The sequence below is a fragment of the Megalops cyprinoides genome, chromosome 2 (genome assembly GCF_013368585.1).
Source record: "Megalops cyprinoides isolate fMegCyp1 chromosome 2, fMegCyp1.pri, whole genome shotgun sequence".
NCBI classification, from domain to species: domain Eukaryota; kingdom Metazoa; phylum Chordata; class Actinopteri; order Elopiformes; family Megalopidae; genus Megalops; species Megalops cyprinoides.
Genome location: NC_050584.1, coordinates 29,241,178 through 29,262,489, shown reverse-complemented (window position 1 = coordinate 29,262,489; position 21,312 = coordinate 29,241,178). Strand labels below are relative to the sequence as shown.

At 49.5% G+C, this 21,312-nt stretch overlaps 1 protein-coding gene across 2 annotated transcripts in view; it reads right to left on the bottom strand.

Annotated features, from left to right (window-relative positions):
* Positions 1–295: 295 nt before the first annotated feature.
* Positions 296–21,312, bottom strand: part of arhgap39 (Rho GTPase activating protein 39) — a 98,807-nt gene continuing 77,790 nt past the window's right edge. Inside the window, exons 4-11 of one of the 2 annotated variants that reach the window (XM_036521684.1) lie at positions 17,038–17,202; positions 16,389–16,788; positions 12,286–12,378; positions 7,540–7,613; positions 4,316–4,515; positions 3,585–3,676; positions 1,554–1,723; positions 296–578 (exon numbers count right to left, since the gene is read on the bottom strand). In XM_036521684.1, coding sequence (XP_036377577.1) covers positions 384–578; positions 1,554–1,723; positions 3,585–3,676; positions 4,316–4,515; positions 7,540–7,613; positions 12,286–12,378; positions 16,389–16,788; positions 17,038–17,202 — 1,389 coding nt within the window. In that variant the 3' untranslated portion in view covers positions 296–383. The remainder of the gene's footprint in view (positions 579–1,553; positions 1,724–3,584; positions 3,677–4,315; positions 4,516–7,539; positions 7,614–12,285; positions 12,379–16,388; positions 16,789–17,037; positions 17,203–21,312) is intronic. The other variant, XM_036521685.1, reaches the window with a different exon arrangement.

The window sequence follows — 21,312 nt, the reverse complement described above, 5'->3', positions numbered from 1 at the left end:
GGAGAGCGTACTCTGTATGTGTGTAACCCTCTGTGTGAGAGTGTACTCTGTGTGTGTGTGTATGTATCCCTCTGTGTGAGAGTGTACTCTGTGCGTGTGTGTGTGTGTGTAACCCTCTGTGTGAGAGCGTACTCTGTGTGTGTGTGTAACCCTCTGTGTGAGAGTGTACTCTGTATGTGTGTATGTGTATGTAACCGTCTGTGTGAGAGCGTACTCTGTATGTGTGGATGTGTGAGTGTGTGGGAGTGTGTGACACTGCATGTGTGACCCTGTATATGAGAGTGTGTGAGTGTGTGTGAGTGACACCCTGTGCATGAGTGTGTGGTGCGTCTGGTGCGGGACCCTGTGCTGTGGTATTTTTCCGGGGGCGCCCCGCCCCGGGGCTATAGCATCCCCTCCATGAAGCTGGTGTCCAGCCTCTGCACCAGGCCGCGGATGAAGGACATCTCCTTTCGCGTGTTCTCGAAGATGACCCGCGGGTCGTCCGACTGGCACCGCAGGCAGTTGGGCGCCATCACCATCGCCAGGTTGTTGACGTCCATCTTTGTGATGGCCACGTTGGCAGGTTGGGCAAACACCTATGGGACAAAGAGAGAGAGAAAGAGAGAGGGAAAGAGTGTGGGAGAAATTAATTATCATTGCCGTTTTACATGTACTTTTATGTGCTGACACATATTCCTGAATTTTAGTGTTCCTGTACACGAACGTTTGGTCCATTAGCAAAATCCATGTGCTAGAAACAGAGCTTCCTGGACCTGGAGAGAGAAATAAACAAGCTGCCACAGACCCTCAATGCCCTTTTATTGAGACACATGATCAGGCCATTTACAGACTCATAACACAGGTTATCCACAATCAGCGACCCAGGACAATTTTAAAATGCATGCACAGAAACGTAAGTACCTTATTACCTCCCCCTACCCCTCCCAAAGAAAAATAACAGTAGATAGTTACTTGTTCTCTCATTGCACAACACACCCCACTTGTTTATGACCAGACATGGACAAGTATTAAATTTGACCTCAAATACCCTGGTGGTGTTATTTGATATGCATTTGTGCATCACCTTATTGGTAGGTAAATCAGAAGCAGGGGTGGCCAGGAAATCTCCCATCGGGTTTCCTGTCAGGTTAAATTGTAATGCATGTACATGGATATGTTCCCTCATTTAACAGCAGCAAAAAATTTTAACATTACAGCAGGCAAAATCTATAGACTTCTTCTTCACAAACACAGACAGTCTTCCCTGTACGCCACACCTGTCTAAAATAATCTTGAGTGTGCATACTCCACTCGTAACCGTGCTGAAGCAAACCCTTTAAATGTTTGCACAACATCACAAAAGAGAAACACAGAGAGGAATAGGTATAGACCTACAGGAAGCATATGTATCTGCACAGACAGGAAGTGGTACAGAACTGCAGGAAGTGGATGAGGTAGCACAGACAGGAAGTGGTACAGACCTGCAGGAAGCAGATGAGGTAGCACAGACAGGAAATGGTACAGACCTGCAGGAAGTGGATGGGGTAGCACAGACAGGAAGTGGTACAGACCTGCAGGAAGCGGATGAGGTAGCACAGCACCAGCTTGTTGATGTGGGGCAGCCCCAGCACCACGTTGACAGCCTCCTCGGGACTGTCATAGTGGGAGATGCACTCGTCGTAGAACTCATGGGGAATCAGGGGCTCCTCCAGCTCTCTGTACCACAGCTTCAACAGGGAGGCTGGGGAAAGGGGGAGAGGGAGAGGGAGAGGGGGAAAACCAGAGAGGGAAAGGGGGAGAGGGAGAACCAGAGAAGGAGGGGGAGGACCAGAGAGAGGGAAAACCAGAGAGGTAGAGAGGGAAGGAGAAGGAGAGGGAGAGAGGGACAGGGAGAACCAGAGAGGGAGAGGGGGAGAGGGAAAAGGAGAGGATGAGAGGGAGAGGGAGAAGGAGAGGGAGAGAGGGAAAATCAGAGAGGGAGAGGGGGAGGAGGAGAGGGAGAACCAGAGAGGGAGAGGGAGAGGGGAGAAAGGGACAGAGAAAACGGGGGGACAGAAAGAGAAAGGGAGAGGGAGAATGAGAGGGGGTGAAAGAGAGGAGGAAGAGGTGAAAAAGAAGGAGGCAGGCAGAGGGGAGAGTGAAAAGAGTGAAGGAATGAATTGAATTGATGGGGAAAGAGGGGTGGAAGGAGAAAGAGAGAAAAAGAGGGAGGAAATGAGGCCAATTCCTCTTTGGGGTCTTTCCCCCCACTCTCCCCTCCATCTCTGTCTCCCCCTTCCTCCTGCCCTCATTCTCAGTCTCTCATAATTCAGGTAATGTCATTATCACTGGGATGTACCAACTCTGCTATGGTGGGGGGGATGAGGAAGCTCAATGACATTAATCTTCTCCCTGCAGCCCTTTCCAAAGGTACACCCTGCTCACCAGTCTTTTACACTCACACATATCAATATCAGCCTACCCCACTACACTACACAGCTGGGGGGGTTGTGTGAATCACAGGTGACCACTTCTCACGTTTCCTGTATCTGAGGTAAAGACACCCAGGGGAAAAACTGAGCAGGTCACCACACACAGCTCGATTCCACATCACATGACATCTGGCATCATTTATTGCTGTCTGTGTTATTATTAAAGGGAACTACCTATTAGAAATGTCTTTGAGCCATGCATGTATACATATTCCAGTATTTGTCTATGCACACAGATGTATGGTAGAGAGACTGTGTGTGTTTACACAGGCGTGGTAGATTGTGTGTGTGTTTGTGTGTAAATATACTAGTTTACATTAGAGAGAGAGCGTGTGTGTGTGTTTATGTGTGTGTGTGAGTATACTGGAACACAGTGGACAAGTGGACACTTGTGCATGCGTGTAAACATATGGTTGTACAGTATACTGTGGGTCAGTGTGTATGCGTGTGTGTGTGTGCAGGCAGAATATACCTGTTTACAAAAGAGAGTATGTGTAAGTTTGTGTATAGGTAATGTACACACTTAATCCACATGGCCCTAAGGTGGTCTGTACAGTCATGTGACTGCCTCTCCCAGCATGCTCCAGGAAAAGGTCTATTTATATATCAGTGAATTAGAGCACAGCAAGTCTCCTGCAGCCACAGAACCGGTGAGCGGGAGAGTGAGAAGCATCACTTTAAAGGTGTCATTTACTGCTATCATCACCAGGTGTGTGTACCTGTGTGTGTGTGTACCGGTGTGTGTGTGTGTGCGTGTGTGTGTGTGTGTGTGCGTGTGTGTGTGTGTGTGTGTGTGTATGTGGGTTTTTGGACTTAGAGGAAGCACTGAAATTTCAGCCTGTGTTTTCTCTGGGACGTTTTCTACGCTTACAAATGCAGGGAGAACTGACACTCAAGTAAGAGAAGAAGAGGGTGTAAGTGTGTGTGTCTGTGTCTTTGTGTGTGAACGTGTGCTTCTATGTATGTGTGTGTGTATGCCTCTGTGTATGTGTGTACCTCTGTGTGTGTGTTGACAGTGCTATGGATGGCTTGAGGAAATCAGTTTGAGAGGAATATTACTAGGCCATTTTCTAGTGAGAAGGTGATAGGGCGTGGCAGGGCATGGCAGGGTGTGGGTGGGACCGGGGATACCTGGGATGTGTGGGTCCTCCAGCCCCGTGGGAACCTTCCACTGGTCCACCTGGAGTTTCAGAGCGTTCACCTCGTCAATGTCACCTGGGACCCTGCAGCAGACCCCAAACACAGAGAGACGCAGACGAGTGTAAGTCGACCCTCAGCTGGAGATGCCCCTCTCTCTCTCTCTCTCTCTCTCCCTTTCTTCTCTCTATTGTTCCCTCTGTCCCTCCCTCCCTCTTTCACTCCTCTGTGGACACTGTGCTTACTCTTAATCTCACTGCATCACCATCTCCTATTTCTTCTCTTTTCTAATCTATCTCTCTCTCCCGTGCTCTCTACCCCTTCCTCCCTCTTCTTTTCCCTCCCATCACTCCCTCTCTCCTTCCCTAATCCCCAGCACCATTCCCTCCTTCTTTCTCTAGCTATCTTCCCCTCTCTCTCCCTTTCCCTCCCTAATCCTCTGCACCACCCCCTTCTCTCTCCTTTCCCCTTTTTCTCTCTCTCCTCCATCTTTCCCTCCCTCCCCCTTTCTCCCTCTCCCTCTTTCCCTCCCCCTTTCTCTCTCCATCTTCTTCTTTCCCTGCTTTCCCTCCCTCTCTCCTGCCCCTGCTTCCCCTCCCACTGCCTCCTTCTCTCCTGGCCCCCTTCCCGCTTTCTCCCCTCCCTCTCTCCCTCCCCCTTTCTCTCTCTCTCTCTCTCCCCTGCTGCTCCCTCCCTCTCTCTCCCTCCCCCTTGCTCTCTCTTACCTGAAGATGCCCTCAGTCTGGTCCCCGTTCAGGCCCAGCACCTCCTCGGAGAGGCGCGTCTGCACCCAGGGCAGCTGCCGGTCGGGGTAGCGCTCCCTCTGCAGGGCCATCACCTCCTCCAGGGAGCTGCCGAACATGGAGGGGCTGAAGATGGCGTTGCGGGCGTGTTTGATCTCCTCCAGGCTGGGCTTCTGCAGACCCTGCAGTGGAGAAGAGAGGGAGAGAGAGCGAGAGTGAGAGAGAGAGGGAGGGAATAAGGGGGAGTGAGAGAGGAAGAGAGAGGGAAGGAAGGAAAGAGGAAGAGAGGGAGGGAGTGAAGGAGAGAGGGGGAGAAAGAGGGAGAGACAGAGAGAGGGAGATAGAAGGTGAGAAAGAGGGAGGATGAGAGGGAGAGAGAGCAAGGGGGATGAGAAAGGGGGGGGGTGATTTTGTATACTCTTCTTCCCAAACATATAAGCAGTCTGTAGCATCAGGATGAGGGTTAAAGAACATTAAGAAAAGATTAACAGACTCTTCCCAGAAGTGCATTAGGATTTTAGGGGGGAGGGCTGTAGGGGGGGTGGAGCTGAGGAAAGTGACAAATTGTCCCCATTACCCCCCTGCTGGTTGGGCTGGCACACGGCAGGCTGGGGGTACGAGTGTGCACCTGCTGCTCCTAGCGCCCGGCAACCGGCACAGCCTGGCATCGCCGCGGGCAACTGGCACGCTCACGCCAGAGAGAGTCATTTACAGAACCCCTCACCCACCAGCTTCCATCCCTCACTCTCTCCCTCATTCACTCTCTCTCTCCTTTACTATCTCTCTCCCTCGCTAAATGCTGAAACTGCAGACAGAGCTCACGTTACACCTGTAACAGGACTTCCTGTAACTACTATCCCTTTGCCTTATGGGTTTATTACAAAAAAAAAATCCATACCATTTTGAAACGAAAGACCAATATAAAGAGGACTTTGGCAAGAATGTATGCATTTCTGGACGTACGATCCATATCCTGCTGTGTTTTTAATGTGTATTTCCTACAGCACTATTTCATGCAATAACATACATAAGCATATTTCTGTGGAGGATCATAAAGATACTCTTAATCTCTTTGAATGAGACTCACTCATTGACTGCTTTTAAACAACACACACAAACAACAACAGCACTCAGAGGCCTGTGAAAATGTCACATTATCTAATCTTTCCCTGCGCTTCCAGGACTCCTCCCCCCAAGCAGGACGATGATGTCACTTGGCATTTTCTGGCAGGGAAACCCCTGACCCGAGGCCTCTGCATGGACCACTGATCCGCGTTAATCTACCGCGTCAGGGCACCGAAACAGACCCCCGTTACTGCTCTAGGAAGAGGGATCGCTGCTGATCTTACTATACTGATCGAAGGGATGGAAACTGGTTGACATCATTATACCAGACAGAGAGATTGGCACTGGCATTGTGTCACTACACTGACAGAGGTGGCACACTGCTATAATGAGGATAGAAAGATCACCTCTGATAGACATTACTACAATATCCTGGGTAGTGGGATCACATTTACAGGCATTATAATCTACAGGAATTACAATCTATGGGTATCACCTTTAACAGAAAGGTAGCAAGTCATCACATTACTGCAGTGGAGGCTCTTGAGCTCGACATACAGGGGTAAAAAACCTGACCTTTGAACCACTAATTGTCTTGACCTCGTTTTTGACGGCTTCGTGTGAATAAAAAGTGTGTCAGTGTGCCACCGGGATCCACACCTACAGTGGACTCATTCTTTTGCTAAACTGTAAACTCCTTTCACCCAGAGCCACTAATAAACAACAGAAGCACATGAGTATAGAACACACCTTTGCAGCCACTGTGAGTCTGACAGGAAGACGTCTGCAGAGGGGACTGGGGAGTGTAACGTGTGTAACACGTGTAACCTGTGTAACACGTGTAACGTGTGTAACACGTGTAACCTGTGTAACGTGTGTAACACATGTAACACGTGTAACCTGCATAACACGTGTAACGTGTGCTCGACCCCAAATGCAAAAACCCTCGCCACCTTTACTGTCTGATGAGCCCCTTAACGCAGCAGCAACAGCTGACAGATCAAAACAGCACCACCGTATTGCGAGAAAGAGCCAAAAACAGCTTCTGCAATATGGCCAGTGTTTTCATAATTATTCTGATTATTATTGCTACAATAAAGAGTTTAAAAACAATAATAATAATAATAATAGTAATAGTAATAGTAATAATAATAATAATAATAATAATAATAATAATAATAATAATAACAATTGTTATGGTGATGATTTTTTCTTTGTCCTCCTAAATCAAATAGCGGATATTTAATTTTCACATCAGAGGCTGAGGAGATTAATTGCAAACAATAATTCAATTAAGGAGAACAGCTTTAGGAAATAATTAAAATTTAACGGTGAAATCGCGCCTGCCGCGAGATGCCCTTCAACTGAACTACAACGAAAACATGAAAAAGGTTTTTGGGTGGTTTTTACTTGTCTGTTTATTTAAACGTGTTTATTTTTAGGCATTTAAAAGCCCAGATCATTTTGATTTTACATCATACTTTTTTCTTCTACAAGTGATTATTGTGAAATTACAGCCGCTGTGTAGTAATTTTAGAGAAAGAGGAAAAAAATATATTGAATTTTTAATCAAAACCATCAACACTGGGAAGGTTGTTAATTATGAAGAAAATTAGGCCCTACCCAGAGCCCAGAGGCGGATTAGCACAAAAACAGAGGCCTCCTTTTCCCAGGCAATTAGCGTGGAAACACACTGTCTGATTGTTAATTATGGCGGAAGAGGAGCAGACTGTCACCCATGATGCCACGCTACACAGAATCTTAAATATGTGTCGGAAAAAATCGGCATTTTGAGGGGGTGGCTGGTGCTGTGAGTGTTTTGTGGGGGAAGAGGGCGTTTTTGTCAAGACACCGATCCCCCTTCTCGTTGGCACGCCTTTGGCAAGCTGTTTCGGGTTTTAGCCGTGGGTTCTGGCTACTCAGACAGACTGCCACAGAACAGCGCCAGCTCTATTACATTCAGGTGTCAACTGCATTATTACGGTAGATCTAACGTTTAATTACCATATCAGTGTCATTAACTATTGAATCAATACTGTTATAGTCTCTGTGGGGAAACTGAAGTCGTGCCACACATGCGCACCCCCCCCCCCCCCCCCGTGGGTGTGTATTTTCGAGCACAGAAAACGGAAAACACGTACCTTCTTTGCTCCGGTCAGCGCCGCTTTTTGCAGTTTTCGGTAGCAGTACTTGGCATAGCTGCTGATGGCCACGCCTGGAACACAGAAGGACAGACACACGGACGCGTGTCGGGGGTGAACGCGGGACGCGTACAGGATCAGCACAAGAGCTGGCGTTAAAGCGCACGCAGGAGCGGAGAAAGTTTCGGGAGAAACAGAAAAAAAAGACATTTATGAAAGAGAAAAGAGAGATTTTCCCCGTCAGCTCACTTCCCACTGCAGATTTACTGATGCTACTGTTGGCAGTGTTAGACATGACACCTATTTAAAAAAAACAGCAGGTTAGCTGTACAAATCGAATCAGTCTTGCAATCTCGTGCCACAGAGACCAGAAGAAGAAACCCTAGACCGATACAAAGATGAGAATCCCTCTTGCAGTGTTGCTCTTGTACCGCCAGCAGGAGTAAAACTGTTAAGCGTCTCCAGTGCAAAATGAAAGAGATGCATTCATTACACTTCTCATCTGTACCGTGTCAGAACCAAACAGAAAATCAGAGAGTTTTCTGGAAAAAAAGCAACATCATATCCTCAGCAAGCAGATTGCCCTTAGAGCCACTGGCTGATAAATGCCCAATATCTTACAAATTTTTTTTTAAGGTAACTACCCTGGCTGCCCTTTAAAAGCACGAGATTGATTACATCCCCTTCCAAACAGTCATTAATTCAATTCTGTGCCTCCCACCTCTCTGGTGAATTCTGCCAAAGCTGGGCTCACACCCAAATGCCCTCAGGTCCTGCTGGCATGACATCAAATCACTTTGTGCGGGGGTGGGGAGGTGGGTGGGGGGGTCATGTTGTTTCCCAGCTGAAAACAAACTGACCCAAATCGTCTCTAATACCCCCTTTTCCCCTGACAGAACCGGTGTCCTGACCCAGCTCCTGCTGTAACCTGTTCCAGCCTGGAGAAAGCTTGGGGTTTGTTCCAAAGCCCCGCCCCATGGCCTGCTTATAACCAGGTGATCAGGAAGGTGATGGGGAGCTTGTTTGATTCTCAACGTGAAAAAAAAAAAAAACACTGTGGAAAACCAGGCCTGGGCTACCGAGCCTGGTTTCGGCGTGGCAGTGGGGAGTACTCTCCATGGTGCTGGGTCGCTTGCACCCCCTCCCGCCTCTCTGTAGAGCACAGCCGTTTGGCAGGGTCTGCCCTACACACAGCAAAGGCCATAAACACGCAGAGAGGATCCTCATCAGACTGTGAACCAAGCAGCGCCTGTGCATTGATGCCGAATGGACGTTGAGGATGTGTGATTACAGTGACACACTGTAGGCAGACTCTGATCAGAAGCCCCCCAAAAGGGGCATAAGGGGTTTTCCTCATACCTCCTCATCAATGTCACGTCACCGGGACAGGTGGCACAGGGTGGTCTTGGAAATGCGTTGCGACACCTACTAACTAAATACCACAAAAATGGATCCACTTCGCCCTTCACAAAACCCTGCTATCCAAACCCAGAACCCTGCCTTGTGGGGCTATCCGAGAACTATGGCAACAAGCACAGAGCCATGCTGGGGAGGGTTACTGTGACATCACTGTAGGAGGAGTTCACAAAGACCATCTGAGTGAGAACCAATCAGGAGCCAAAATAACTGACAAAAAAAAAAAAACCTCTAAACTAAACCCCTCCTCCTTTCACACTGTGCAGCCAGGGATTATTGCCTGACTCTGCTGTCTGTAATAAGAAAAAAAACAGGCAGATTTACCTGCTCAGAGAGTTCCTCTAAACATGCTGTCCTATTCTGAAGAGCAGGACACACACACACACACACACACACACACGTGCGTGCACACACACAGGAGAGGAGAGGTAATGAACAGGGAGAGATGAGGGGTTCAGGTTATGAATACACATTAGTGGCTCTGTTACACAGCGCTGCACTGCCTCATTTCCTCACGGCTGCTGTTCCCTGCAGTAATTTACAGAGAGCCCAGGGCCTCTGCAGGGTGTCCCTCCCAGCACTGCTCACACCCATGCTTATATATGTGTGCGCTAATAGCACTGCGCTCTTCACTGCACCTGGAGCCAGCAGGAGAGTGTCGTCTGCTGAAAACTGAAAACAGAGATCTGAGGTTCATCTCGAATACACTTTGCTCCCACACACAGAGATGTGAAACACACACGTGTGTACACGCACACACACTCACACAGACATGTGCGAGCACGCGTGCGAGCACACACAGACACGCAAACTCGCACGCATGCACGCACGCATGACCCCGACCTCCTTTCACCTTTCAGCTGCCGGCAGTCCCAGTGACAGAGAGGTGACCATGACAGGGGAGACAGTGACCCAGTTAGAGACCAAGTTTGAGATGGAGGTAGAAAAATAGGGAAACAGAGAGAGAAAGAGAGGGAGGGGAGAGGGAGAGAGAGAGAGAGAGAGAGAGAGAGAGAGCAAGAGAGAGAGAGAGAAATAAGGAGAGAGGGAGACAGAGAGAGAAAGAGATGGTATGGCAGAGATGGAGAGGAAGTGAGGAAGAAACATAGACAGACCAAGAAAAAAGATGCATAAATACCTATAATATGTAAATTGTTGGTATTATAGTTTTGATGCTGAAAAAACTTCACATTTTTAATCTTGATTTTGGTAGCACTGTAAACTGTGAATTCATGCCAGCAAAGCTCAGCTTGAATCTGAACTTGAAGGACAGAGATAGGCAGATAGAAAGACAGAGAGGGAGAGTGAAGGCAACAGAGAGAGGACAGGAAGGGGGGAGGTTTGGAGGACACCTTGACACCTTGAGATAATATCCTGTTTCCCGGCAGGTAACACAACACCTCTTTAATTTCGGGTTGGCAGGAGCAGAGGGTAGCACCTCTATTTAGGGACGGCAGTCTGAGCCCCGTGCTGGCGGGTGACTTCCTGTCCTCTGCAGCTGACGTCACTGCGCTCTGGCGATTCCCGCTTCAAACCCCACGCCCGATCACCGCAGATAATGCGGAGTGATGCATTGGCTAACGAGGGCTAATTGGAATCGTTACTCTTGAGGATGGATGGCAGAGGAAGGGAGAGGACAGCCGCTCAGATCTGCTCCTGGAGGACGAAGGCGGGTGAGGGGTGGGGGCAGGGGCGTCTCCCTCCCCCTGCATCAGCAGGGCTTTGAATCTCTCTCTGAGTCATGAAGGAGTCAACAGACACTGGAAAGCTGTACTGTTGCAGACCTGAAATGCGTTTCTGTTTCCGCCAAGCCACAGGTGGCCCAGAAAACAAGGACAGTCTGCAAATAGCTAGAGCCCCCCCCCCCCCCCCCCCCCGATCTCCACCCCCCCGCCCCGATTATACAGAGGTTTGTCTGCTGGGGACAATTTCACGGTTGCGATATCCCAGAGTCACTTCTCACTCTTGGAGTGGTAACAGTGCATGTTGTTCCTCCTCCCCTCCAGCAAGGGGCACTGTGTGGAATAGCAGTGCCAGTATCAGGGCAGTTTGCTCTGACCTCGATCACACCCTTGTGTTTATGATTCTGTATGCACGTATGTATACGCATGCACAGTACACACAAAACATCGCAAGCCAGGTAGGGGATATATGTGGTGCTGACAGATTGTGGCAGACCGTACTCGCAGTGAAACCAACACACTGAAAACGCAAAGACACACACCCGAGGGTGGAAGAGAGGAGGAGACTAAGAGGCTGGCTGTGTGATACGTGCGTACTAAAGCACAGTCGAGCCCGGTCCAGTCCAGCACAGCACAGCACAGACCAGCACAGCACGGCACACAGAACAGCACTGCGCAATGCAACGCAGGCTGTGATCGTTCTTCTTTCTGCCGTTACCGATCTTCAAAGGAAAGGCTTGCAGACTAGGGCCTGACCATTGGGTCAGAGATAATATAAGGAGAGCGCTGCTTAAACATCAGCAGAACGTGACATTGAATACTCTAGACGCACAGCGCTCTCATAACATCCCTTCAGCACTGTCCCAGCCCTGAATCAGCACACCAACACGGGCAACAACATTTTGCATCGGCCCCAGGCAAGTCAGCTCCTGAATATTTGAATAAGTTAGTTCACATAATTGTTTGAGTGAAAAAGGGGCAAAAAAAAACCCATATATGTATATATATATCTTTTCTTTCCTTAGAAATAGATCCATCTATTTTTGTTCAGGAAATTTCAAGGGCGAGTGGTGATTAAAAAATAATGGCTGTAACCCCAGGAGCTGAGGAACAGTCACAAAGATAGACGCTAACTTCCACGGGGAGTACTGCAGAGACAGACACAGACAAGACAACCCATATATGCACATATATATAAAAGCAGAAACTGACGCCCTAAAACACGTGAAATGACTGAGTGAACAGAGCAATTGGGCCGGCCCCAAGGAACAGATGGACAGACGGTCACACAGACAGCGGTGACGCTGCGGAATGGTCAGACATCCGGGGCAGACATGCTATGGGGTGGAGCGAAAAAACGGACACAGCGCCCAAACCGACGGGGGGGACGGTGGCCGAGGGAGAGAGCAACACTAACAGGGTAGAGAAGAGAGACAGGATAGGGGCAATGAAAAGAAAAAAGGGTGCCCGCGGGGCGAGAAAAGCAGAAAGGCAGGGCGCACGGAGACGGGCGAGGCCCGGGGCGAGGCTCGGGCGACGTTAGCGAAGCGTTGCGGTGTGCAGAAGAGGCCAGGGGGCCGAGGACAGACAGGCACACAGCAGCCAGAGGGACCTCATTATCTGCCCCTGCAGGAAGGGGGCGCCCTACCCTCAGCCGGCTCCCCGGGGGGTTGGCCTTTCCGACGCAGCTTGGCCCTCCTCTGGTCCCGGGCCGCCAGCAGCTGGCTAATGTGCTGCATCACTGCAAACACACCACAACGTCATCACAATGCACTGATGACATGCTGACAGCACACTGACAGCACACCGATAGCACACTGATAACACACAACACGCTGATAATACACTGATAACACATCAATAACACACTAACAACAAGATGATAACCCACTGACAACACACCAATGGCACGCTGATAACACAACGACAACAAAACAACACGCTGACAAGACATCAATAGTACACTGACAACACTGTAATAACACACTTACAACACACAGACAACACACTGACATGTCAATAATGCACTGGCAACAAGCTGATAACACACTGACAACACACTGATAACACACTGACAGCATGTCAGTAATATACTGACAATACTCTGATAACACATTGACAACACGCTGATAACGCTCTGACGACACACCAACAGTGCAACAGTAATGCAACAATAACACACTTACAACACCCAAAGAAAACACCAGCAATGCAATGATTAAACGGTTGCAAAAATTACAATACAACAATAACACACTGATACCACACTGCAAATGGACCTCTCTGCAGGGACAAGAGGTGATTCCATAACCACTACACACTGACAACACACTAACAACAGATGACACCACCTCCTCTACACACTGACAACAAACTACACAGTCAGCTCTGTAACAGAAAACATACAAATAGGCCCCCAACACACTGAGAAACACAGAGACGCTCAGAAACACACTGAGACACGCCCCTGGCGCAAAGATGCAGTAAGACACACTGACACACAGGCAGGCAGCGCCCCCCACTAGAGGGCAGTGTGATGTACACCCAGCCATCTTTAACCCCCATTGGTCCTGATACGGCCAGCAAGCTCTGAGCACAGAGAGCTGTGTGTCCCTGCATCGGCTTCGCTCCATTGAGACTCTACAGGTATAGCAGAGACAGAGAGCAGCGTGAGCACACCTGAGGAAGCAGCAAGGAGAGCGCGATCGAGAGTCAGAGAGAAAGAGAGAGAGAGAAAGAGAGAGGCAGAGAGGGAGAGTGAGAGGGAGGGGGGTGAGAGAGAGGGGGGTGAAAGAGAGGGAGAGGGAGAGGGAGAGAGAGAGAGAGAGAGAAAGAGAGAGGCAGAGAGGGAGAGTGAGAGGGAGGGGGGTGAGAGAGAGCGGGGTGAAAGAGAGGGAGAGGGAGAGGGAGAGGGAGAGAGAGAGAAAGAGAGAGGCAGAGAGGGAGAGGGAAAGAGAGAGAGGGAGAGAGAGGCAGAGAGGGAGAGGGAGAAGAGGGGGGGGTGAGAGAGAGGGGGTTGAAAGAGAGGGAGAGAGAGAGGGAGAGAGAGAGAGGCAGAGAGGGAGAGAGAGAGGGAGAGGGAGAGTGAGAGGGAGCGAGAGAGAGGGAGAGGGAGAGAGAGAGAGAGGGAGAGTGAGAGGGAGCGAGTCAGAGAAATAGATAGAGAGAGCTCCAGTTCAGAGGCTCCTTTGAAATTGTATTTGAGAGGGATGCAGAGACCGCCTGGCAGAGATGAAAGCAGAGATTCCAGAGGAAACTGCACAGAAACAGGAGCTGCAGCTACACGGGTTAGAAGGAATCAATGGCTTTCTGAACAAGGGAGAGATACAACCTAACAGCACAGAGAAGAGAGAGAGGGAGAGAGAGAGGATACAATCTAACAGCACAGAGAAGAGAGAGAGGGAGAGAGAGAGAGAGAGAGAAAGAGACAGAGACAGAGAGAGAGAGAGAGAGACAGAGAGGGTTACAACACAACAGCAGAGAGGAAGAGAAAAATAGAGAGATACAGCCTAGCCCCACAGAGAGGGAGAGATCCAGCCCAACCAGCCCACAGAAAGAGGAGGATACAGTGCCACAACAGAGAGAGAGATAGCAGAGATACAGCCCAACAGCAGAGAGAGATACAGTCCAACAGCAGAGAGAGATATAGCCCAACAGCAGAGATACAGCCCAACAGCAGAGAGAGATACAGTCCAACAGCAGAGTTACAGCCCAACAGCAGAGAGAGATACAGCCCAACAGCAGAGTTACAGCCCAACAGCAGAGAGAGATACAGCCCAACAGCAGAGAGAGATACAGCCCAACAGCAGAGAGAGATACAGCCCAACAGCAGAGAGAGATACAGTCCAACAGCAGAGATACAGCCCAACAGCAGAGAGAGATACAGTCCAACAGCAGAGAGAGATACAGCCCAACAGCAGAGAGAGATACTACCCAACAGCAAAGAGAGAGGGTGAAAGTGAGGGGGGGGGGGGGGGGTGAGGAGAGAAAGAGAGAGGGAGAGAAAGATCAAGAGAGAGGAGAAAAAGGAGAGAGAGGTGGCAGTCTGCCTGAGGGGTGTGTGAAACCTCCATTTCTTTTAGGTGAAGGAGCCAAACTACAACAGACAACTCTAGTGTAGTGGGGGGTGGGGGGGACAGACAGGTGGGGGGTCCCCAGGCACCTCTCGAATCAGAGAAGCTCAGTCTGCTCCAGACCCATAGCACAGGGACAGCAGCGGCTCAAGGAGAGAAGGCAGGAACAGGAGCAGACAGCAGCTAAGAGCACACACTAAAACTCACACACACACACATACACACACACACACACACACACACACACACACACACACACACACACACACACACACACACACACACACACACACACACAGCAGTTCAGGTATGGGGGTGGCAGAGTGCATTAAGCAGCTATGGAGGGACACAGGACATGCCTGCGAATGGTAAGGCTGCTGGACAGGCCATTTTGCAGTTCTGTGCAGAGAAAGGCAGCTGGGCAGATAGCATGCATGCTCAGTGTGATGCAGCGGCAATGACAGAGTCAGCACTTCCAGTATCATAAAGTCCCCTGTACCACTACAATCAGTTCATTCTTTTTTCATGTTTATGACAAGAGACAGTTGTTATGATCAATCAAACAATAAAAGTTGATTGACTGATCATTAAAAAAAAGCAACTTATTCTGTTTTTTCAAAATTTTTTAGAAGAAATGTCATAGGGGTAAAACTCTTTTAACAGGAAAAAAGTACATGAGAAAGTGAGATTTAAGATTTTATAGGTTCCATTTTAAGCTTTGTGATCTGATAATGAGAAACACTATTATCTTTTTGGTCTCCAGAATGTGGTCTTGGTACAGAACTAAATGTGACTTATGCCTCTTCGGGGCAAAGAAATCGATAGAAAACTGATCCACTTAAAACAATTATTACAAAGCGCTCAACCACTCAACTATGAATTCACACAAACTGAAATTCAATTAAATTCAATTTAAGTATAATTTAACTAACTCTGTAGTGATACATAAATAATGTAGGTGTTAAAATATTGGCGTGTCTTCACAAAGAGTAATTTAATATCAGAATTAATCATTACCACTATTTTCAATAATTGAACAGTCGCTTCATGGAATATTCATGGAGAAAGGTTTGATAAGCAGGCTGAATTGGTTGTACTAATGCCTTTGACACCGAGGGGAAACTGTGGCAGCCTTGTCCCTCACAATTTGGGTCCAGGACACAAGGGTCATACGAATGAACCACTGCATGCTGTCAATCACTGACATCAGTGACTCGAACCAGGCCAATCAAAAGAACTTGCTCTCCACAGCAAAACACTATGACTGGTTCAGTTCAGGGATTTGATGATTATGAATGCTAGCTTCTCCCAGTTTGGGGTCCATGAAGCCCTAGTTCTTTCATCGCCACCAGTCACTCCCAGATGAAGTTCCCCCCACCACAACCAAACTGTTGATCCCTCATCCCAATTTTCTTAAAACCCCCTCCTCAACTAGTGCTCCACCCCATCACCCAATACCCAAAACCCCCACCCTTCGACAGTCCCTGTCCCAAATGCCCTGCTCCTCCTCCAGTGCCCCGCCCCAAATGTTCCTCCCATCCCCCCATTGCCCAGCCCCAAATAGCGCACTTTTCCCCAGTGCCCCGCCCCAAATGCCCTGCCTCTTCCCATTGCCCTGCCCCCAATGCCCTGCCTCTTCCCAGTGCCCCGCCCCTCCCCCAGCACCCCACCCCCTCACCCTTGGTGTCGTTGAGAGGGTCCATGTGTCGGTAGATGTATCCCTCCAGGTAGGAGTGGAAGCGGGGTGTCGGGGGGAAGAAGGCCAGGCAGATGGCCATGAGCTCCCAGCCCCTCTCCAGGCTGTCGTAGCGGAAGTTCTCGGTGGTCTGCCGGCACAGCTGGATGTACAGCTCGTCCCGCAGGCCCTGGCAGCTCCAGCCCTTCACCGCCACCTCCAGCGCCACGCTGAGTGGCTCGCCACGGCTCCGCCGGTCCCCCATGTACATCTGGATCAGCTTGAAGATCTCCACTGCCTCTTTCTTCACCCCCCGGTCTGACGTCACAATCATCGGCTTCTTGATAGGCTCGCTGCTCCAGGCCAGCATGTTGGCGATCGACACCTTGCGCCGGAACAGGCCCTGCAATTGGACGAGGCAGGTCAGGTGGGAGTGTGCGAAACCCCTGCCCCCCCCAAACACACATCACTGACTGACACACACAGGCGTCTGCGCGTGTGCGTGTGTACAGTACCTGTGTGTGTTTGCTGAAGTGTGTGTACTGTACCTGCGTCTGTGTGTGTGTGTGTGTGTGTGTGTGTGTGTACAGTAACTGTGTGTGTTTGTTGTAGTGTGTGTGCGTCTTTGCCGAAGTGACTGTGTGTACAGTACCTGTGTGTGTTTGTTGAAGTGCTTGGACGCCCAGTTCTCGATGTCAGTCTCGGATGAGGGCTTCCTCAGGGTGAACTCTGGGAAAACGCCACAGCTGGCACTGGGCATCATGTTTCGGGCGTTTCGGCTCGCCTCAAACTGGGCACACGCCCCGAGGTCCTCCGACTGGGGGGGGGGGGGTTAGAGACAGAGGAGGATGGAGAGAGCGAGAGAGAGAGAGCAAGAGAGAGGGAGAGGGGAGAAGGAGAGCCAGAGGGGGAGGGGGAGAGGGGGAGAGAGAGAAGGATGGTAGAGAGTATGAGAGGGTGGGTGAGAGGGGGAGAGGAGAGAAAGAAGGATGGAAAAGGAGAGAGGGGGGAGAGGAGAGAAAGACAATACAAGAGGGAGAGAGCAGAAAAGGAAGGCAGGGAGAAGGAGATGGTAAAAAAGAGGAGAAGGAGGGTAAAAAGGCAGGATAGAGACAGAAGGAGAGAGAGACAGAAGAACAGAGGATGACGAGGATGAGAGGGAAGGGCGGGAGGAGAAAGGAGGAGCAGACAGGAATGTTTAAAATACGTATTCCATCACACTCAATTCACATTCAATTCAAATGTGTTTTTTTAGACCATGTATTAAATTACATGAAGTTCAAACATATTCTTATTCTTCTTGACAAAGCCACCCCCACTTGTTTTTACTGTGCTTTCAATGCCTGTGTGTGGCGTTTGAAACTTTCCGGGGGAAATTAAAACCGTCGCACGTCTCCTCAGGCATGATGTCACGGCCACTCAGAAAGCTCACGGCAGAAAGAGGAGATAACAGGCGCTTTCGGAGGCATGGTTTCTCTCATCCCCCGAGTCAGAAAGCGCACAGGAGTGCAACCCTGTGTCAGTCACAGTTTTGGGGAGGTTAGAGGGGCAAGAGGTGGTCTGATTCTGCAGAAACTTAATCAAATCTGCAGTGTGAGTGTGCAGAAACTAAGTGAGATTAGCTTACTTTGTGTGTGCGTGCATGTGTGTGTGTGTGTGTGTGTGTGTGTGTGTCAGTGTGAGTGTGTGTGTGTGTGTGTGTGTGTGTGTGTGTGTCAGTGTGAGTGTGAGTGTGTTTGTGTGTGTGTGTGTGTGTGTCAGTGTGAGTGTGTGTGTGTGTGTGCGTGTGTGTGAGTGTGAGTGTGTGTGTCAGTGTGAGTGTGTGTGTTTGTGAGTGTGTGTGTCAGTGTGAGTGTGTGTGTGTGTCACTGTGAGTGTGTGTGAGTGTGTGTGTCAGTGTGAATGTGTTTGTGTGTGTGTGTGTGTCAGTGTGAGTGTGTTTGTGTGTGTGTGTGTGTGTGTCAGTGTGAGTGTGTGTGTGCGTGTGTGTGAGTGTGAGTGTGTGTGTCAGTGTGAGTGTGTGTGTTTGTGAGTGTGTGTGTCAGTGTGAGTGTGTGTGTCTGTGTGTGTGTGTGTCAGTGTGAGTGTGTGTGAGTGTGAGTGTGTGTGTCAGTGTGAGTGTGTGTGTTTGTGAGTGTGTGTGTCAGTGTGAGTGTGTGTGTCTGTGTGTGTGTGTGTCAGTGTGAGTGTGTGTGTTTGTGTGTGTGTGTGTCAGTGTGAGTGTGTGTGTGTGTGTGTGTGTGTGTGTGTGTATCAGTGTGAGTGTGTGTGTGTGTGTGTGTGTGTGTGTGTGTGTGTCAGTGTGAGTGTGTGTGTGTGTGTGTGTGTGTGTGTATGTATCTATGGTCAGGCCCTACTGTTCCTCCTCCAGACAGCAGCAGAGAGATAAGGGGAGCTGTGCATGACACGGAGGCAGCTGATTGGATAAACTGCAGCAACTGGCCTATCCTGGCTGTGGCTCACACTTGCTATCTGTCTTTCTCTTCTTCCCTCTTTATATATCTGCCTCTCCCTCTCCTTCTACATATCTGTCACTCTCTACCTGTCTCTCTCCCTCCTTCCCTATATATCTGTCTCTCTCTGAGTCCGTCTCTTTGTCTATCTCTCTCTCCCTCTGCCTATATTTATGTCTCTCTGTGTGTCTCTTTCCCTCTATACCTCCCCCTTCCCTCTCTGTATATATGTCTCTCTCTCAGTTCCTCTCTCCTTCTCTCCATCTGTCTGTATCTTCCTTTCTCACTCCCTCCCTCTCTCTCTATAGATATCTGTTTCTCTCCATCCCTCACTCTATCTGTCTCTCTCTCTATCTTTCTCTCTCTCTCTCTCTCTCTCTCCCTCCCTCGCTCTTTCTCTCTCTTGGACTTCAGCACAGCTTCCTCTCTCTCCAGCCTTGTTCTTCACTTGTGCAGTAAGATCCCACAATCAGCACATTCTGCTGCCTCTCTCTCTCACTCCCTTTCAAGAGGGATTTCTGCACTGGGATGAGCACACTGACAGATAAGGCATGAATGCTTGAACAAGCACACACACACACACGCACACACGTAGACAAACACATGCACCCACGCACAAAAACACACGCACCCACGCACAAGCACACATACACACACACACAGAATTCATTCTGCCACTATGTAAACTGTCCCTCAGGCGGTAACAATGCAAAAAGGAAACCAGAGTGTCTGGGAAAGAGAGATGAACATAGAGAAGGAGAGAGCGAGGGGAGGAAAGAGGCAATCTGACTTTCAATTCATACACTCCATCCTTGGCAGCAATCCCACACTCTGTGACAGCCTGCTATCTGTCTCACACCTCCCCAATGATGTGCTCGCTCTCTCTCTCTCTCTCTCTCTCTCTCTCTCTCTCTCTCTCTCTCTCTCTCTCTCTCTCTCTCTCTCTCTCTCTCTCTCTCTCTCTCTCTCTCTCTCTCTCTCTCTCTCTCTCTCTCTCACATACACAGTGGTTAAGAAACTGGACATGTAGCAGTTGCAGGTTCAAATCCTGGATGGGGCACTGCTGTTACACCCATGAGCGAGGCTGCCAAGCTGAACTGCTTCAGTACACATCCAGTCAATATCCATGTATTACTAAGTTAAGCTCTGGAAGCCTCTGTCCATGTAAATTCCTCTTTAGCAAGTAAATACTAAAATGCTCTGTTTATGCAAACTGCCCTGCTGAGTTCCTGTCAAAGACGTATCACAGCAGAAAAAGTGCAATGCCATCGTTTCCCTGCTGAAATGGGGATATGTCTCCAGCAGATCCAGAGAGCTACTCTGACAGTCCATCAGCACTGAAATGGGAGAGGTGAATTACATAAGCCCATCTCTGCAAACGCACTACAAATAAGCTGATGAACATGAAAAATTCATCAGCCAGCAGCTTGCGTGTGTGTGTGCGCGTGTGCGCGTGCGCGCGTGTGTGTGTGTGTGTGTTTGAGGAGGACAAAAACAGAAGCAAACGACTAAAATCACATCACTGATGTTAGGTCAGTGTGAGACGTGGGCGTGGCACCAAACCTGCTCAGCAGGTTGTGGGGTCGAGTTCCAGAGGGGGCCCTTTTCTTGAACTCCTTCACAGCGGGGAAAGATAAAGAGAAACGAAAAAGCAACAGCAAGTACAGGACAGTGAGCGCCGCAGGTCCCCAAACACAGAGCGTCATCACCTGGGAGCCATCGAGAGCCGTCCCCCGTCTCGGCTTTCAGCCACTGGCCATCGCTGTCTGAGCCACATATCTCCTCCTCCCATAACCCCCTGCTCTCCTTACGATGGCTGATCGATGGCATTATGGTAATCGCTGTCGAGCCCCCGACCTGTATTTCCCTTTGCGCTATCGACGGCTCAATGCCACGTTAATTATTCACGTCTTTGGGACACTGATCGGACGGCGGCTTTGGCTGGGATGGGGCGATTTGAAACACAGAGGTGACGTGGGGTGTGGCAACCCTGTGCTGACAGACGGGTGTTGCGGAGTGGAAAGAGTTCGGTTCTTTAAGGAACAGAAAAAAAAATGAAAGTAAAATGTAATCAATAGTTCAGGAAAGTCGCCCCGGCTCTTTCAGGTAACCAGCATGTAATTAGCTCATGCACTTGTACTTAATCACAATGGAATTGCCTCTGTGTCACTGCGGCAATTAGCCTGATTCAGCCGTCAGAGTGTGTGTGTGGCGGTCGGGCGGGCGGGTAACGGGGGTGGGTGGGGTTTAACAGGAGCACCATGTGTCAGTAGGTAGTCAACCCCAGTCCCTGTGGGTCCTCCACAGGTTTGGGGAGAGGTGTGGTACCTGAATATTAGGGGTGAGAATCTTTCGAATACTTGAGCTGTCAGTGTCTTGTCATCTTGAGTGTCTTGAATGCCATCACTGTTGCACCACTGTTGTGCACAACACACACACACACACACACACACACACACACACGATCACCCACA